Below are 20,170 nucleotides of genomic sequence, written 5' to 3' on the forward strand. Positions count from 1 at the left end.
GCAGCGGATGGGTTGCAGGCTCCTACGGACAGGTTGTGGGCTCCTATGAGCGGCGGGCAGCGGCTGGGTTGTGGGCTCCTACGGGCAGTGGGCAGCGGCTCCTGTGTCCTCTCCTCCTCTTCTGCATTACGGCAGCTTCCGCTGTGCATCTCCTCCCTCCTCCTCCTAGGTGTCCAATAGGATCGCCATTCCTTTCAGCTAATCTAAAGACCCCCTTCGTGATTGGCCGGGAGGAGGATCCGTGTGGCAATATTGAATATTCATTTGCTATTGTCACAGAGCTCTGTACCCGAGCCCACCCTTTTTTGAAGCCTATTAGAGACTCTGGCTCTAATCCAGCCACTGGAATCCACGCGTCAGGCGCCCTGCATGTAGATCAGGGGGCTAGACGCATGGATGGGGGGTGTAGAACAAATATGTTTACATTAGGATAATGTTTCAGAATATTGAAAACATAATATAAAGTAAAAGAGTTAAAAACTTGTAGATGATGTTTAATTGTTCGAATTCTCTTAATGAATGACAGTTTTCTGTTATTAACATGCAATTCCACACACAAAGACATATAATGTACACAATAATTTATTAGTATATACAGGAAGACATTTCAGTGTTACTTTTAATGTGGAAATGCATTGCTATTTCATATCACTATACAGTAAATAGTCCATCTAAGGTAGCATGATGTACAAAGTCCTAGACAAAAAGTTGACAATGTGCCACAGTTACAGGGAATGCAACTGGTACTGGAGATGCAGTGTTCATTGTGGTGTAAAAAAGCACCTCTACTTGAAAAAGGATCATTGGAACCTTTCCTTATTTATTGAGACATCATATGGGGGGGATCTAAAATGGTAAGCAATAAATACTGCAGGCTTGGTTTGATTTTGCCATCATGTGCCTCTGATTTCCTATTTGGCATCTCAGCCCAATAGAAAAAGATAAACCCCTGTCAAAAGTTAATTTCATACGTTCAACTTTCAATCTGGTATGGTTCTGGCTTATCACTTTCAATCTGGTATGGTTCTGGCTTATCACTTTCAATCTGGTATGGTTCTGGCTTATCACTTTCAATCTGGTATGGTTCTGGTTTATCACTTTCAATCTGGTATTGTTCTGGCTTATCACTTTCAATCTGGCATTGTTCTGGCTTGTCACTGACATCTCCGTTGCTTAATTTGTCCTCCATTTGAAACCCAGCATTTGTTTCTCCATCCACTGGATCAGCCTTATTTTCTGTTTTGTCACGAGTGAACCGTAACATCAATCTGTAACCTAAAAGGCAAATGACATCATATAATAATGGTATTATCTTAAATGGACTACGTTAAATGCTACCTCTTGCCTCACTTAATTATGCAGCCTGATACTCAGATGGGTACTGCTTCCAAGGATAGACTTAGGCCTCGTGCACACGATAGGTTGACCAGAGGACAACATTCTGAAGGACCGTTGTCCTAGGTTAACCTATGAAGCTGACTGATGGTCTGTCGTGCCTACACACCATCAGTTAAAAAAACGATTGTGTCAGAACGCGGTGACATAAAACATAAGCTGAAAAAAGTTCAATGCTTCCAAGCATGCGTCGACTTGATTCTGAGCATGCCTGGATTTTTAACCGATGGACGTGCCTACTAATGATCGTTTTTTTCATATCGGTTAGGAATCCATTGGTTAAATTTAAAGCAAGTTGTCTTTTTTTTAACCTATGGGGCCTACACACGATCGGTTTGTACTGATGAAAACGGTCCATCAAACCGTTGTCCTCTGGTTAACCTATCGTGTGTATGAGGCCTTAGCCTGAGCTTAGCCAGATAAGAAGGGGCATGATGGGGCCACAGGTGTTTAACTTCAGTGTTTTTATTGGTCATAGACCTTCGAAATAGGCCTTTGTATATTGCTACAAATTTAACCAGTTCTATAAAGATATACTTTTTAAAGTAGCACTGACAGGCAAAACTTTTTTTTATATTTGGATAAAGATGGCGAGAAGTTGAAAACACCAATCAGGTTTCTATTGCTGTCTGTGTGCCCATTAGGGAGATAAACTCTCTCTATTTGTCTTGATCGCTAGGAGTCAAAGTGAGGGTAAAACCCAGATTTTTAGTGGACACCAGAACTGGGGTACTCTTCCAATAGGGACGTTTGTCTAAAAGGACATTTCTTTTACATTTAACAGATAGCCTTTCCCTTCCTTTTGGGTCTACAGGACACAAACTAAAGGGAAATCTCCTAAATGATGAAAAAAAACAACCCAAAACAGGTAATCCAGTAGCCACCTCTACTAAAGTGAAGACAAGGTTTGCCTTTAGATATACTTTAGGCTGCATTCAAATCTGAGCGTTTTCAGCTCGTAAAACGCCAGAAAAAATGCCCAACAAGCCCAATGTTTTTCATGGTCTTCTGGAAGAGAAGGCATTGGAGTTTATGTTTGATGTTTGCATAATGAGAACCTGTCACGGTCAGTCAATGCTATGACATTATTTGACCACTTGTGATAGTAGTAAAGTGAAATAACTAGGTAAAATGTACGAACAAATAAATATTAAAATAATTAAAAAAAAATCTAAGAAAACATGGCCCTTACATACTGTACATTCATGCTAATAGCATGCATATATGCACGTAAATGTCTATTATGCTGCACATTTTGGGTATTTCCATATATGTATAATTATAGGGCCCTAATTTTAGTTTAACTATAAAGAGATAAGCTGTCAATCCATAGCCATTGTGACCAGGAAAGACGTGGACTGAGCACATTCTGTGCTCAATCAGCTTTAACAGAGTGCTGGGGTGGCATTGGGGGTCAAATAGCAATGTGATAGCAATCCAGTTAAGTTAAAAGTAAAATTCCCCCACATGTACATATGCAGGTCGGGTACATAAATGTAAAAAAATGTTGGTTGGATATATTGTGTATACCCACACATGCCGATGCAAGAAGATTAACTCTAAATTGTTAAGCTGTGAGGCTCTTAAATTTGTAATACCACAATTATATTCTATGAATTCTCTGCTTTCAGCAAATTATAATGTCTTGGGGTTTACCCAGATGCCGACCGCCCATGTGCTTTTACTGTGGCAGGCCTCTTTGGGCACAATCATGTGCCTGTACCTGATTCTGTACTTCCGGGTCTGGGGCGAGTGTGCCCCTAGCAACCCGCTCCCACTGTGACTGAACAGAGCAGGAGCCAATCAGTGGGTATGGCGGACACAATGTTCTCCGGGACCCACCGATTGTTCAGAAGACAGGCAGAACAGTGATCTGCCTATGTAAACAAGGCAGATCACCGTTCTGTGAGAAGGGAGGGAAGAGATCCTGGGTTTCTGCTAAGCAGGAACACAAATCTCTGCCTTCCCACAGCACAAGCACCCCCACACAGTTATTAAGTACTCCCTAGGAACACATTTAACCCTTTGATCACCCCTGATGTTAACCCCTTTTTCTGCCAGTGTCATTAGTACAGTGACCGTGCTGATTTGTCCACCACAATATCGCAGTCCCGCTATATGTCACTGATCGACCCAATTACTAGTAAAAAAATAAATAAATAAAAATTCCAAAAATATATCCCAAAGTTTGTAGAAGCTATAACTTGTGCACACACCAATCAATATATGCTTATTGGGATTTTTTATCAAAAATATGCAGAAAAATACATATTGGCCTAAATTGATGAAGAAATTGTTTTTTTCATTTTTTTTTTAATTGGGTATGTTTTATAGCAGAAAGTAAAAAATATTGACTTTTATTCAAAATTGTCTATATTTTTTAGTTTAGTGCGTAAAAAGTAAACCAAAAGAAAGCTCTATTTGTGGGGGGAAAAAAGGACATACATTTTATTTGTGTACAGCATCGCATGGCCGTGCAATTGTCAGTTAAAGTAATGAAGTGCCGTATCGCAAAAAATTGCCTGGTCATGAAGGGGGGAAAACCTTCTGGAGCTGAAGTGGTTAAGTGCATTTATGTGTAAAAAATGTGTATTTTATTACTCATGCTGAAAATGAAAGCAGAGCAATGCTTGCAGCTGGTTAGTGCTATGTATTTAGTATGTAAAGAGGAAGTAAACCCCTGCCACACATGCATAGCATACTAGCTCATTATGTGCCACTTACCTTAGATCGAAGCCCCCGAAGTCCTCCTCGTTCGCCGCCGCCATGTCCCCTTGCATCTTCTTCCTGTTTTCGCCGCTCCGGCGCTGTGATTGGCCGGAGCGGCGATGGCGTCACTCCCGCGCTTGCGCGCGGGACCGGTAGGTCCCCGTGCATGCGCGGAAATACGGCATTAACCCAAGTTATGCCATTCAGAAAAACGGCACACTCAGTGCGCCTGCACCGTTGTCTACAGCGCACATGCGCCGTAGACATCGGCAATTGTCATTAGTGTAAATACCTCCTAAACCATGCAGGTGTAGGAGATATTTCTTGCACCTACAGGTAGGCCTTAATCTAGGCTCACCTGTAGGTGCAAGTTGTGTGGTTGAGTTTACAACCACTTTAAGTGACAGCTTACAAAAGCAAAAGAATAAGGTTATAGGTTCCACTGTTGGTTTAACTGATGATCAGATATGCAATAGCTTCTCTTGTGTTGTCCCAAAAACAGTGGAAAGTAGACACATGTGTCCCTGAAATTTTTGCAGACTGATAATTTAGCATTACTGGTTTAGGCTTCATAAATGATAGACTGTGAACAATAATGCTTCATTACTTACCTATTATTAGGAAAATAGCAAATACAATTTGGAAAATGCTGTAGAGAAGTGGGAAAGTGAACATCAAGCTAAGCTCTTCTTGTGTAAATGAAAGCTGAATAATTGTTGTACAAAGCTGAGTATTTTGCATTCCGGTTTCCAAAGAGACTGTGCGACACCTAAACGATAGGGACATGAAAAAAATGTTTTTTTTAAAGTTAAACCAACCATTAAAATACATCATTCTTTTCTACTGTAAATAATAATTTGTATAACTATGTAGTGGTCTATGTACTTTTCCCCCTGGATAGTCTTCCTGATGCCATTGAAATGGGAATGTGTTGGAGCCTGCCTATTGTAATAGGGTGCCTCTCTAATGTTGGCAATCATAGAGTCGGGGGCAGGGATGGGAACCCCTAAAAGTAACTCTCTCTACTGGCATTATGTTGGCGCTAACATCTAGACATAAATAATATGTCCCCCATTCTGTTAGCAGAACTATATTTTTTAAGTGTATGTAAACCCTCACAATAAACGTCTCTTATTTTCTCTCCTTTGGTCTGCTCAATATACCATTAAAAGTATTTTGTTATATCTGTTTGATAAATGCGAATGCTGATTTTGCCAGAAATCTTGTTCTCTCTCTACCTCTGCACGAGGAGAGGCTATGGACATGAAGAGGGGGAAGCAATGAGGAATGGGCTGACAACACATTAAAAAAATTCAGAGCAGAAAATATACTGTATTGTCGTGTCAAAGAGGAAGGTAGGAGCATACTATATTTCTGGGACATCAGCAGTTATTTTTTTCTGTACTTGTAGCATGTTTAACCACTTCCATATCAGACCATAGTAATATGACGCCGGCAGGAGCATCTCCTCCCTCCGCTGGGACGTCATATGACGTCCTCCGGCTCTTGTTGCCGATGAGGGTAAAGAGCCAATAAGAATGTCTCTTTACCACATGACCGGCTGTGTCCAATCACCGCCAGTCACATTTGTTGTGCTAGTTTGGTGTGCGCAGCGCAGTGATTGGGGATGAGGCATGTCCCTAAGACATAGCCCATCCCTGATCAGGGTAAAGAGCCAATAAAATTGTCTCTTTACTACATGACCGACTGTGTCCAATCACAGCTGGTCACAATTGTCAACAAATGGCTGTAGTGTTGTTTCCATGTTCTCAGTGTGTGAGGAGCAGATCTGAAAAAAAAAAACACAGTACAGTGCCTGATTGCTCCCCCAAATAAAAAGGACCCGTCACAGCCCACCAGAGTACCTGTCACAGCCCATCAGAGTACCTGTCACCAGCATCATAGTACCTGTCACCAGCCCCAGAGTACCTGTCACCAGCCCATCAGAGTACCTGTCACCAGTCTATCAGAATACCCGAGTACCTGTCACCAGCTCATCAGAGTACCTGAGTACCTACTGTATCTCTAGCCCATCAGAGTACCCGAGTACCTATCACCAGCTCATGATAGTACCCGAGTACCTATCTGTAGCCCATCAGAATACCTGAGTACCTATCTGTAGCCCATCAGAGTACCTGAGTACCTATCTCCAGCTCATGAGAGTACCTGAGTACCTGTCACCAGCCCATGCCTCATAGAATATACATTGGGGTGTTTGCTTTTTAAAATGGGTTAATTTCGTGGGTGTTTCCATTGTCCTGGTGCTCCAGGACCTTAAAATGTTTGATAGGTTGTCAGGAAATTAAATGTGTAATTCATGCTCCTTGCATGTTGCGTCTCTGTTGGGTTTATCTAGCTGGGCTGTGTAAAAGTCTCACACATGTGGTATCGCTATACTCAGGAGGAGTAGCAGAATGTTTTCTGGGGTGTAATTTTTGTGATGTACATGCTATGTGTTAGAAAAATCGTATAAATTGACAACTTTGGGTAAAAAAAAAAAAAAAAAAGTTTTAATTTTTTTTACATGTTTTCCAAAAACGTTTGGAAAAAAATGACATGTTCAAAAGATTCATTATGCCTTAAAGAATATACATTGGGGTATTTGTGGGTAATTCTGCTGTCCTGGTGCTTCAGGATCTTCAAAGGTGTGATAGGTCATCAGGAAACTATGGCCGGGATTCAGAAAGGACTTACGACGGCGTATCTCCAGATACGCCGTCGTAAGTCCAAATGAGCGCCGTCGTATCTATGCACTTAATCAGAAAGGCAGTTACGCCTGAATTTGGCCAAGATACGACTGACGTAAGTCTCTTACGCCATCGTATCTTGGGTGCATATTTACGCTGGCCGCAAGGGGCACTTACGTAGATTTACGCGTCGAATATGCAAATGACCTAGATACGCCGATTCACAAACGTACTTGCGCCCGTCGGATTTAGCTACGCCGTTTACGTAAGGCGTATGTCCGGCGTAAGTTTACCCCTCATAAAGCAGGGGTAAGTCATGTTAAGGTATGGACGTCAGAAATGTCGGAACAGCGTCGTATTTTACGTCGTTTGCGTAAGTCGTACGTGAATGGGACTTGGCGTAAGTTACATTCACGTCGAAAGCATTGAGCCGACGTATCTTAGGGAGTATTTGCGACGTGATTCTGAGCATGCGCGCGCATGCGCCGTTCGATCGGACATGCATTTACATGGGGTCACGCTTCATCACAATACAACACGCCCACTGCCTTGCTACTTTGAATTACGCGGGCTTACGCCGGCCCATTTACGATACGCCGACGTTACTTTTGGAGCAAGTGCTTTTTGAATACAGTACTTGCCTCTCAATGTTACGTCGGCGTAGCGCCTAGGAGATTCGCTACGCCCGCTCAAAGATACGACAATGTATCTGAATCGCGGCCTGAATGTGTAATTGATGCTCCTAGAATGCCTGACGGTGCTCCTTGCATGTTGGGCCTCTCTATGTGACCAGGCTGTGTAAAAGTCTCACAGATTTGGTATCGCCATACTCAGGAGGAGTAGCAGAATGTATTTTGGGGTATAATGTTTGCTATGTACATGCTATGTGTTAGAAAAATCTTATAAATTAACAACTTTGTGTAAGAAAAAATACGTTTTAATTTTCTTTCCACGTTTTCTACCACTGAAATGCATGAAAAGAAGAGCCGTGTTTTAGAATCTTTGTTTAGAAGTGATGCATACAGTACCTGCTCCATGTCTGATTAGATATATAAGCCAAAATGAATCCAAACGCATAGCCACAAAGCGGAAATATTGTTCCTAAAATCCATAGCTTAGGTGCAATTTCCCATGATCCTTTGTACAAAACTCCACCAATTATGGCAATGATAAGAATGAGAAGGCCACCAGTGATCGAACCAATCTACCAGAGAAAATATAAGAAAGTATGTAACATTCATACAATAAGCCAATGTTTTTTTGCCTTAGGGTTACTTACACAAATTCAAGACTTCAGATATTACCAATGGCATTTCATAAAAGGAAAGTGGTCTTAATAGAGTAATAATACTTTGTAATACCATCCCAACTCAATATATGTTTATCTGCTGTTGGTGTCTGTTGTGGTTAGTGGGTTTCACTCTGAGAAAGACCTGCTAGTCTTAAAGCTGAACCTAGGACACAACATTTTTAATATCTGTTTGATTTTATATTCTTTACTTACTTAAGCATCTGGTCTTATTAATTTAGTTTCCTCTGATAAGCATATAACAGGACATGTAAGCTCCCCCTGAAAGTATAGTTGGCGCTCTTCTTCCGGCCTCCTAGCTGAACCCATGATTTTTTTTAAAACCCTGAATGGGAAAGAGCACAGGGGAGTACAGTCTGCTTGATGGGGCTCCCTTCAGCCCCACCCTCAACCCCACCCCTGGGCCTGCACATGTCACCCTACCCCAGTAAATGTACTGAAGGTGGGCGGCAAGCAGTTAAGGGAAATAGATTAGGGATGGGTTTAGACGACAGGTCTGATCAGGTCCGCCTGTTCATTTTTCAGGCGGACCTGATCTGGCCCTCCATTCACTTCTAAAGAGCAATGAATGGAAACTGACTTGTGTCCATTTACACCCGCCTACCTTCAGCCCAGGATCACACCGTAGCGATGCAAGAACCTGTGTGAATCCAGCACCGTTCCCACATCACATCTCCCTCGCAGGCAATTAACACTTTCCTCTGCAAACTTCTGCAGGTGTAAATACAAAGTTTATGACACCCCCAGATCAGTTTGCAGATCAGTTTGCAGATCGTAGTGCGAACTGTGAATTTGCACAGGAATCGGATCGCTTTGGTGTGAACACCCATGCGATCTGATTCCAGTGCAGGGGGAAAAAAGGTCCTGCACTTTTTTCATGCAAATCCAATGCAAATTCAGCCATACAACTGTAGGGCTGAATTTTCATTGCACAGACATCTCATGTGATCGGCACAGCAATGAGGTGCGAATCACATGCAATGTCTGTGTTTGCAATAGTGTGAACCCCGCCTGAATCTGATCTGTCAAACAAAACCGAAAGGAATCCATTCCCCTCCATCTAGTGAATCGGATTGGAAGGCAGTCAGGTATAAACGAACAGCTGGTTTGTTTACACCAGCCATCTTTAAAGCAGAGTGGGCTGTGCCTGTGTCTGAGCATAAGCTGAGCAGACACGGACCTGTCATCTGCCCACTCCACTCAGTGGGGGATCAGTGGACAGATCCCCAGCTGAACAAGTGGATTCCACTCTGTGTGAAAGAAGCATAGATAACACAGCAACAGGCACTAAGATAATCAGCATTATAACACACAGGCAGCAGGCACTGGGTGTTATATGATATAGAGTAGATCCATGTAATAGATCCCCTGTAGCCAGCAACAGTGGAGCACCCCCAGCAACAATAGACTCCGAACAGCTAGCAACAATATTCCCCTTCCTCAACAGTTTATGTCTCCCAGCAATGATTGTCTCCCAATAGCATAAAAGCCCCCCAGCAACAATAGATCCCTCACCAACGACAATTGTCCTCCCCAGCAACAATAGACTCTCCCCCTGTAAAAATAGATCCCCTCCAGCAACAATAGATTCTCCAGAAGCCAGCACCAATAGACCCTCCAGTACACCTTAGCACCCCTTGCCAATACATTCAGAGCTGGAGGTGGTGGAACTGCATTCCCCTGTGTTCCTGCTGAAAAAAAGCCCTGGTTGCAAATGAGGTTATTGTAGATTTGCACTTTTTAAAAATGTTGTTTTACCAACCTTAAGTATTTTCTTTGCATATCTTGGCCATTTATAGTTAACAAAAATTCCAAATCCAACGGGAACAACCAGGGCCACCAATGCAATACCTAAAATATAATTATTGGTAAAGCAAAATATAAGTTCCAGAAAAATTACAGTATTCCCTAATACTATATCTTGCAAACAGTATGGATTGCATCATGATAGGGATTGTATCATAGTCATGGTCTTCAGCAAGACCTTTATATTTTTCTGCCTCAAACAAGCTATAATATGCCGAAAAGAGAGAGGTAGCTATACTGAAAAACTGATTTTATTTCTTTATATATTAGATCTTTTTTGTATTAGAAATGGCAATTTCTGTTATGTCATCATTTTAGCAAATAGCAGAACTAACATTTTCAAATCAGAAATTGCCCAGTTACTCATTTAGGTTGTTTTTATTCTTTTAAACCCAAGATTTTCCAGCCAAAAATGTTTCCCTGATTTATAAGGCAAAGTAAGTAAAAGCCAGTCAAGGCAGTCCATTAAAATACATTTATGAAACTTATTTTATCTGATCACCCAGTTATTCCACCTAGTGATTCCATTGCCTACTGTTATACGGAGCTAGCAGATAGGAGACACCTCTATTTCTGGGTTTAGCTTTGAAAATTCCTATGTTTTCTCAGAAAATAGGTGCAGGAACTCAACCACGACCCCCCAAAATCCCCTCTTCCCTCCACACACCCTTAAAAACCACATCAAATAGGGGGTTTGGTCAAATTTCACTAACATTGGGAAGGTCTTAAGGGGCAATAAATACCAGGAATGCATTACATACAAAGTGCAGAGTTGGGAGGGTTACACACAGAGTGCAGATTTCAGGGGTGTGCTGCATACAGAGTGCAGAGTTCAGGGGTACGCTGCATACAGAGTTCAGGGGTGCGCTAAATACATAGTGCAGAGTTCAATAGTGCATGCATACAGAGTGTAGAGTTCAGGGGTGCGCTGCATACGAAGTGCAGAGTTCAGGGGTGTGCTGCATACAGAGTACAGAGTTTAGGGGTGTGCTACGTACATAGTGCAGAGTTCAGGGGTGCGCTGCATACAGAGTGCAGAGTTTAGGGGTGCGCTACGTACATAGTGCAGAGTTTAGGGGTGTGCTGCATACAGAGTTTAGGGGTGCGCTACGTACATAGTGCAGAGTTCAGGGGTGCACAGCATACAGAGTGCAGAGTTTAGGGGTGCGCTACGTACATAGTGCAGAGTTCAGGGGTGTGCTGCATACAGAGTGCAGAGTTTAGGGGTGCGCTACGTACATAGTGCAGAGTTCAGGGGTGCGCTGCATACAGAGTGCAGATTTCAGAGGTACGATGCATACAGAGTAAAGAGTTCAGGGTGTGCTAGGTACATAGTGCAGAGTTCACTGGTACGCTACACACAGACTGCAGAGTTCAGCCTTCTTCCACAGCTGCTTACCTCTGCATCCCACGTCTCGCTTTCACCCCTCTAAAGCTCTGATCTCTGCCTCCAAGCACCCAGACAGCTCTAGTACCATCCTGCACACTGTAGGTGGCTCCACCTCTCACTTGCAGGGAGATCATCCAATGGGGGTGTTGACATCTGCACTCCCCCCGGGATCATGCATCTCCCTTGTCCCCATTTTGCTCCAGTGGGAGTGGCTCAGGAGATCAAATCTGTTGGGGGCTGTTTACATATTTTAGGTAAAAAAAAAAAATTGAAATAAGCGTATATTGATTGGTTTGCGCAAAAGTTATAGTGTCTACAACATTTGTATTTGGACTGCGACATTATGGTGGACACATCGGACACTTTTGACACATTTTTGGGACTATTGGCATTTATACAGCGATCAGTGCTATAAAAATGCAATGATTACTGTAAAATGTCACTGGCAGGGAAGGGGTGAACATTTAACACTGGGGGGCGATCAAGGTGTTAAATGTGTTCCCTAACGTGTGGAGGGAGGGGACTGACTAGGGGAAGAGATTGATCGGTGTTCATACATTGTATAAACACACGATCAGTCTCTTTGCCCCTGACAGAACCAGGATGTGTGTGTTCATACACACACAAATCATCGTTCTCGTTCTGTACTGAGCAATCGCGGGTGCCCAGTGGTCATCGCGACCGTTGAGCACTCGCATTGGCCCTGGTGATACACTTCGGGCACGCCGCTGGAGATGTCCTAAAGAGGCGACGTACAGCTACGACGGCTGCGCTGGAGGGCCAGCCTGCCGCAGTATAACTGCGGCGGCTGGTCTGGAAGCGCTTAATCAAGTAAATATATTATACCTTTATCTATTTACTAATACTGGCAGCATATGAATTTTAAATTGTCAATGTTGATTGAAAAAGCTTAGTTTCACTTTAAATAAAAAAAAAAAAAAATATATATATATATATATACATATATATATATATATATATATATATATATATATATATATATATATATATATATATATATATATATATACCAGTGATGGCGAACCTTGGCACCCCAGATGTTGTGGAACTACATTTCCCATGATGCTCCACTACAGTGCAGCGTGCATGAGCATCATGGAAAATGTAGTTCTAAAACATCTAGGGTGCCAAGGTTCACCATTACTGATATATACATATATACATGTATATACAGTATATAAATATATATGTATATACAGTATATAAAAAAATCACTCATTTAACACCCAATATTTCAACAATGTCTTCTTTTGCCAATAACCAACCAGTATGAAAAGTAACCTGTTCTCTTTGCATTACTTCCTTTGTGTGAAATCCCCAGTGTTCATGTCAGTCCCTCTGCTTTCCTATTACAAACTGACCACACTAAGCAGGATAACTCAGCCTGCTCTCCTCCAATGATCAGACTTGTCCTGACCCCCCCCCCCCCTTTCACTGGAAAGCTCAGTGTGCTGCTGCTTCTCCTCCCCCTGGCTCTTGTGCAGCTGAGAGTAGAGGGAATGTGATCACTTATAAAAAAGGAAAAAAAAAGCATTTATATTGTTTTTATTTTAATATCTATACACGCATTTTTTGCCTTTCATTTCAAACTGAATGGGTTGTTTTACAAAGTGATCATTTACAATCACTTTAAGCGGCAGGGGAAATACATGTTAATATTTCTATTCTGGTTGACATTCTAGAAAAAGGTATAACAAAGAGATGGTGACTTATAGGCGACTTACCAATACTATCATAAGGAATAACAATGGAGCTGGCATCCACAAATGTTCTAGTGTAGAGGAAGAGACATAGAGGCATCATGCCTAATGCGAGGAGTGTGGAACAGGTTGTCATGCTTATACTGCAAAACAAATCAATATGCAGTGATACTTTACATACATCTTATTTATTCAGAACAAATGGCATATAGCAGTCACACCAGAGAGCAAAAGCAGATGTAGAAAATCTAATGTTGCCCTCCAGTCGGCTATAACAATATATCTGCTAGTTAATGCAGCCAGCTGTAATGGTGTGGAATGAGGGTTGGGTAATACGCTCTTTTTGCCTGCCAGTAAATAATTATGAAGGATTTTAAAAATCTTGTTTGTAAATATCATTAACATTTTTACATCATTAAAATTCATCCTTGTAATTTTTTAATTTATTTTTTTATCGTTGTAGCGATTCATCTCTAGTATTGAGGCTACAGAGATTGTAGCTATTTTAAATTTGGTGACACAGTGGGCCAGATCCATGTACCTCGGCGCATATCTAAGGTCGGCGTAGCGTATCTCAGATACACTACGCTGCCGTAACTTACAGCGTATTTTCCGTATCCACAAGGAATTTGCGCCGTAAGTTACGGCGGCGTAGTGTAAATGTGTCGGCGTAAGGGCGCGGAATTCAAATGACTAAGATGTGGGCGTGTTTTATGTTAATTCTAGTTGACCCCGCGTAAATTAAGTTTTTTTTGAACGGCGCATGCGCCATCTGTGGGGGTATCCCAGTGCACATGCTCAAAATCACGTCACAAATAGTCAATGCTTTCGACGTGAACGTAATTTCCGCAAAGCCCTATTCGAAAATTCGACGCTGGCCCGACGTCCATACTTAACATTGCGTACGCCTCATAGAGCAGAGGTAACGTTACGCCGAAAAAAGCCTTAAGTAAACAACGTAAAAAAATGTGCCGGGCGGACGTTCGTTTGTGGATCGCCGTATCTAGCTCATTTGCATACTCTACGCGGAAATCAACGGAAGCGCCACCTAGCGGCCAGCGTAAATATGCACCTAAGATCCGACGGCGTATTAAGACGTACGCCAGTCGGATCGAGCCCACATTCAGTCGTATCTTGTTTTGTGGGTACAAAACAAAGATACGACGGGGCATCGTAGAAATTACGTGGCGTATCAATAGATACGCCAGCGTAATTTCTTTGTGGATCTGGGCCAGTATCTATAGCTGGGCAAAGAGGGGGGGATGTTTAAGAAAACCACAGCCAATTAAAACTGACCCTGGCATTTAACATTTTAGCATACCGGTACGTTATTATATTTATTATATATTTTCGGTATTTTATTTTATTTTTTTCAAAGACCTTTTTGTTGTTACTGAATTTTCAAGGAATGGTTAAATACTGACTATATTACACAAATATTATCTTGATGTCTCAATGTGAATCATTTAATCTGGAATATTCCAATCTTCTACTACTACAAGTAAAATTAGGATCTACAAGCCCTATCCACGTTCTGCTATAGATTTATGTAGAACACATAAATTTGTGTCGTTTTTACTGCTGATTGGTTAAAGTGATGCTAAACTCATATTTTTTATAATATAAAATAATTGCAATATGTTTAAATATACACTCACCGGCCACTTTATTAGGTACACCTTGCTAGTACCGGGTTGGACCCCCTTTGCTTTCAGAACTGCCTTAATTCTTCATGGCATAGATTTAACAAGGTGTTGGAAACATTCCTTAAGAACACGATAGCATCACGCAGTTGCTGCAGATTTGTCCATGATGCGAATCGCCCATTCCACCACATTCCAAAGGTGCTCTATTGGATTGAGATCTGGTGACTGTGGAGGCCATTGGAGTACAGTGACCTCATTGTCATGTTCAAGAAACCAGTGGTGAGATGATTTGAGCTTTATGACATGGCACATTATTCTGCTGGAAGAAGCCATCAGAAGATGGTACATTGTAGTCATAAAGGGATGGACATGGTCAGCAACAATAATCAGGTAGGCCGTGGCATTTAAATGATGCTCAATTGGTACTAAGAGGCCCAAAGTGTGACAAGAAAATATCCCCCACACTATTACACCACCAGCCTGAACCAACAAGGCAGCAGGTACCCATGCTTCCATGTTGTTTATGCCAAATTCTGACCCTACCATCTGAATGTCGCAGCTGAAATCGAGACTCATCAGACAGGCAACGTCTTTCCAATCTTCTACTGTCCAATATCGGTAAGCTTGTGTAAATTGTGGCCTCAGTTTCCAGTTCTTAGCTGAGAGGAGTGGCACCCGGTGTGATCTTCTGCTGTTGTAGCCCATCTGCTTCAAGGCTGGATGTGTTGTGCTTTCAGAGATGGTATTCTGCATGCCTCGGTTGTAACGAGTGGTTATTTGAGTTACTGTTGCCTTTTTCATCATCTCGAACCTGTCTGCTCATTATCCTCTGACATCAACAAGGCATTTTTATCCACACAACTGCATATTTTCTCTTTTTCGGACCATTCTCTGTAAACCCTAGGGATGATTGTGTATGAAAATCCCACTTGATCTACAGTTTTTTAAATACTCAGACCATCCCGTCTGGCACCAACAACCATGTTAAGTTCAAAGTCACTTAAATTCCCTTTCTTCCCTATTCTGATGCTTGGTTTGAACTTCAACAAGTTGTCTTCACCATGTCTAGATGCCTAAATGCATTGAGTTGCTGCCATGTGATTGACTGATTAGCAATGTGTGTTACCAAGCAATTGAACAGTTGTACCTAATGAAGTGGCCAGTGAGTGTATATAAAGAATGTACCGTCTATCTATATTCCTTGGTTTTATCCCACAGGCCTCGTACACACGACCGAGTTTCTCGGCAAAAACCAGCAAGAAACTTGCTGGGAGATATTTTTTTGCCGAGGAAACCGGTCGTGTGTACATTTACGTTGAGGAAACTGTTGAGAAACTCGACGAGCCAAAAAGAGAGAAAGTTCTCTATTTCCTCGACGGGAATGGAGAAACTTGCCTTGTCGAGTTCCTCGACAGCCTAACAAGGAACTCGATGAGGAAAACGATGTGTTTCGCCCGTCGAGTTCATCGGTCGTGTGTACAAGGCTTAAGATGCAAGATTGTTTCTGCTTTTCTCAGACTTCTAATTTGGCTACGCTTGCTCTCCATGCCCCTCGTGTGTGTGTGTGAACATAGCCACCCTTTCCTGCTAGCCTCCAAGATGGACTACACATGCAGACACATTCAATTTTATGAGAATTGTAGTATGCAAAGCAGACGTGAGGTACATCAGGGGAGGATGGCGAGCATGCAGGGGACAAACAAGAAGTCTGAAAGCAACATTTAAGAGATTTTTTAAAGAAAAATAACAAAAAAACAAAACAAAAAAAACGAATATAAAAACAGAGTCATGGTATACTTGATTTTCTTTAGAACAATTGATGTAAGAAAATTAGGTTTAGTATGACTTAAACTATGACAGCATTACATAATGAAGGCACAGCCTTGATTCTAAATGTTTCACAGTCCTATATGTAGCACTTACCTCAAGTCCATGTCTCCATCTAACCAGTATGCGACGATGTTGGAGCCAGTTCCTCCCGGGCAGCAGCCCATAATTATAACTACAACCGCCTGAACTGGGTGAATGTCAAAAAGCAGGGAAAGGACGAAGGCTGTCAGCGGCATTATCCCAAACTGACAAAGAAATCCTACGGCTATACCCCAGGGACGCCTTATGTGGCCCCAGAATTTCTTAGCTTCAACTGTGCAGCCCATTGAAAACATGACCAGGGCTAACATGACTGTGATCACAATGCTTAATACTGTGTTTAAAATGGCATTGAAATTACTGGGTGGCAAAACACAGGAGGTTTGGTTACAAATGGCTGCATGGTCAGGGCAGTAATAATCATTCAGTAGAATCTGTGATCTTAAGAGCCCAGAGTGTTCCATTCTGGGCTCCATTCTGAATATCAGCGAAATGCTTTAATTCTAAGAAGCTAAAATCAATCTATCTAGCACAGTTCTTTGACTGAATGCTGTGGAACTTCTGCTCCTCCTATTTAAAGTGCATTTGACGCAATAAAAAGCTGTAAATACTTAGCCGGTGTATGTCCAGTGTGCCTATCCTGAGCCTTGCTGTGCATAGTGGAGTGCAAGAGTCCCACCATAAAATTCCACAGCTACGTATATTTTAACTTTTATGACATTTAATTAAGTTTAGTCATTTATTTATTTAGCCTAATCTCATAATGATGTCATTTGTATGGGTCTCTGACCTGTCTGGCACAGACCAGAATTCAACTACTTTTAGGTAAAACGTGCTCACCTTAGATGCAATATTTCAATCCGTGTTTTATTAATTTTTCAGATTTTTATTTACAAGGCAACTTCACTAAGACCCCTTTCACACTGGGGCGGTTTGCAGGCGCTATTGCACTAAAAATAGCACCTGCAAACCGACCTGAAACAGCGGCTGCTGTTTCTCCAGTGTGAAAGCAAACTGTTTACTAGATATGTGCATTCCCGTTCGTACGAATGTTATTTTCGTACGAAAATGTTCATTTTCGTACCCGCAGAATAATGTGTACATACGAAAAAATTTAAGCACCAAAATACGAAAACGACGGGATTACGAATGAGTCGCATAACGAACAACCGCAAATACGAACGAACGATCCGATGAAAATACGACAAAACGAAAACGGCAAAAGAACAAATATGACATCTATAACAAAAGACTTGCATTCTGTATTTTGTTTGAATCCTTGTTCTGTTCGTATTTTGATTTTCAGTCGTATGTTCATATGACATCTAACAAAAGATTTTCATTCTGTATTTAGTTTGAATCCTTTTTCTGTTTGTATGTTCATATGATATCTTATCACAAAAGATTTGTATTCTGTATTCTGAATTCCTTTTTTCTGTTCGTAATTTGGTTTCAAAATACAGAATGCAAATCTTTTGTTATAAGATGTCATTTTCGTTTTTTGAATGGACAGTGAGTGTAGTTAGTTAGTGAAGCAGCTTCTCTTTTGTGCTGAGTACAGTAGTACAGTAAAGCCAAATACACTTTTCTGTGGATTTTCATCTGAAGGGAGAGATCAGTTGGCCAGACTTTTGAACCTGGAAACCAAAAATGGTTTCCTGATGGAGTTTAAAAACGAACGAACGTTCGGTAAAACGATCGTTTTTATGTTTGTTGTTAAAAAAGTCTGACCAAGTGTATGGGGCTTAACAATAGTTAATATGGATGAGCCGCGTGTTGAAAGTGCCGCGAATCCCGCGATTTGTACGAAAGTACAAAATGACGAAAATTCACGAAAATTATTGTCTAACAAGTAACGAACATGAATTAAACAGAATAACGAACCATCCCGCATGTACGAAAATAAAACGGTAACCAAAATACGAAACGATCGGAATACGAAAAAATCGCGTCTTACGAAAAACGAACGGGAACGAACCTACGGAACGATACGAAACGGAACAAAAAAAAACGAAAAAAAATTCTGTGCACATGTCTACTGTTTACATTTCTTTTTGGGATACAAGCTTTACATGAATAAATACAAGCTGATCTTGTTACTGTTCCCTGCCAGTGTTAAATGGTTTGTCTTATCCATGTAAACTGATACATTCTGCTGGAGAGCCTGTGTTTTTGAAAAACAACAGACTCGCTAGCCGGATCACCAGATGAAAATAGAAGAAATAAAGCCTAAAAAAGAAAAACAAATGCAGCCATCACATCTAAGAAATTGGTAAGCTGCAATATAATAAATGTTTGCTTTCAGATTTAAAACTGCTTTAACTATCTAAGGTAATGATTAACCACTTCAGCCCCGGACCATATTGCTGGTCAAAGACCAGGCCACTTTTTGCGTTTCCGGCACTGCGTCGCTTTAACTGACAATTGCGCGGTCATGCGACATGGTTTCCAAACCAAATTGGTGTCCTTTTTTCCCCCACAAATAGAGCTTTCTTTTAGTGGTATTTGATCACCTCTGCGGTTTTTATTTTTTGCGCTATAAACAAAAATAGAGCGACAATTTTGAAAAAAAATAATATTTTTTACTTTTTGCTATAATAAATATCCCCCAAAAATATATAAAAAAAAACAATTTTTCCTCAGTTTTAGCCGATACGTATTCTTCTACATATTTTTTGTAAAAAAAAATCGCAATAAGCGTTTATTGATTGGTTTGCGCAAAAGTTATAGCGTTAACAAAATAGGGGTATTTTTATGGCATTTTTATAAATATTTTTTTTTTACTAGTAATGGCGGCGATCAGCGATTTTTATCGGTACTGCGTGTAGTGATAATGTATATGTATAGTGTCCAGTACTCCGGTTAGATAATTGATATCTTAGATGTTAGTATGATGACTTATAAATTACGGTGTTTCGCAGCAACACACCAGGCTCTCCAGAGAACGCAAATTTAATTAACTTCCAATAACATACACAGTCCAAAGTCCACAGACGATACAAAGATCCAACAGAGTATTTCAGAATCCCATATTTTCCTAGACCTGTGCTATATTCATCATAGAGTGACAAAACTACACTAGCTGAATGCCAACTTGACTGCCTCAAATATTGGTCTCACACTGGAGGGGGGGTTCTCTGAATGAATGGAAACTTCCCCAAGTCTAATTACCATCAATAAATACTTGTATGTAAGGAAGTATCAGGCCATCTCACACAACTAGTCTTAGATAAGATTAACACATCAAAGGGTCCTCTGTACCTTTTGATAGGTGTCGTTTGGCCACAAGATTTGGTCAGCAAACACCCTTCGATGTCTAACCTTGAATGCCTGTATGTAACACTATATATACTGTGCCTTACATATACCACAATATTTAAAATACCTACACATCTATATTAATATTACAACACTGCGACATTATGGCGGAAACTTCGGACACTTTTGACACATTTTTGGGGTTAACACTAGGGGGCGGGGAAGCGGTTAGGTGGGGGCGGGGAAGGGGTTAGGTATGTTCCTTGGGTGTGTTCTAACTGTAGGGGGGGGTGGACTGACATGGGGAAATGACTGATCTTCTGTTCATACATTGTATGAACAGAAGATCAGCATTTCTCTCCCTGACAGGACCTGACTGT

At 41.3% G+C, this 20,170-nt stretch overlaps 1 protein-coding gene across 2 annotated transcripts; it reads right to left on the reverse strand.

The window, feature by feature from the left end:
* Positions 1-564: 564 nt before the first annotated feature.
* Positions 565-17,101, reverse strand: LOC120926353 (ileal sodium/bile acid cotransporter-like). 2 transcript variants are annotated; one of them, XM_040336189.1, is made up of 7 exons: positions 16,587-17,101; positions 13,042-13,160; positions 9,863-9,951; positions 7,820-7,995; positions 4,716-4,873; positions 1,106-1,275; positions 565-1,075 (listed from the first exon to the last, which is right to left on the reverse strand). In XM_040336189.1, exons 1-7 carry the CDS (start codon positions 17,006-17,008, stop codon positions 974-976), a joined length of 1,236 nt encoding a protein of 411 aa, XP_040192123.1. In that variant the 5' UTR covers positions 17,009-17,101; the 3' UTR covers positions 565-973. The 2 variants fall into 2 exon arrangements, with proteins under 2 accessions (XP_040192123.1, XP_040192122.1); XM_040336188.1 differs by having other exon boundaries at positions 565-1,275.
* Between the last annotated feature and the right edge of the window lie 3,069 nt (positions 17,102-20,170).

The sequence above is a fragment of the Rana temporaria genome, chromosome 2, assembly GCF_905171775.1.
Source record: "Rana temporaria chromosome 2, aRanTem1.1, whole genome shotgun sequence".
In the NCBI taxonomy this organism is placed as follows: Eukaryota; Metazoa; Chordata; class Amphibia; order Anura; family Ranidae; genus Rana; species Rana temporaria.

Bases quoted from the DNA above. Each gene is read 5' to 3' on its own strand.
- LOC120926353 (XM_040336188.1), bottom strand. From the start codon at position 17,008: ATGGAGCCCAGAATGGAACACTCTGGGCTCTTAAGATCACAGATTCTA. The intron at 13,161-16,586 runs GTAAGTGCTACA...TTTGTTTTGCAG, and splicing joins GATGGAGACATGGACTTGAG to TATAAGCATGACAACCTGTT. The intron at 4,874-7,819 runs GTACTGTATGCA...CCTATCGTTTAG, and splicing joins TCTAATCAGACATGGAGCAG to GTGTCGCACAGTCTCTTTGG.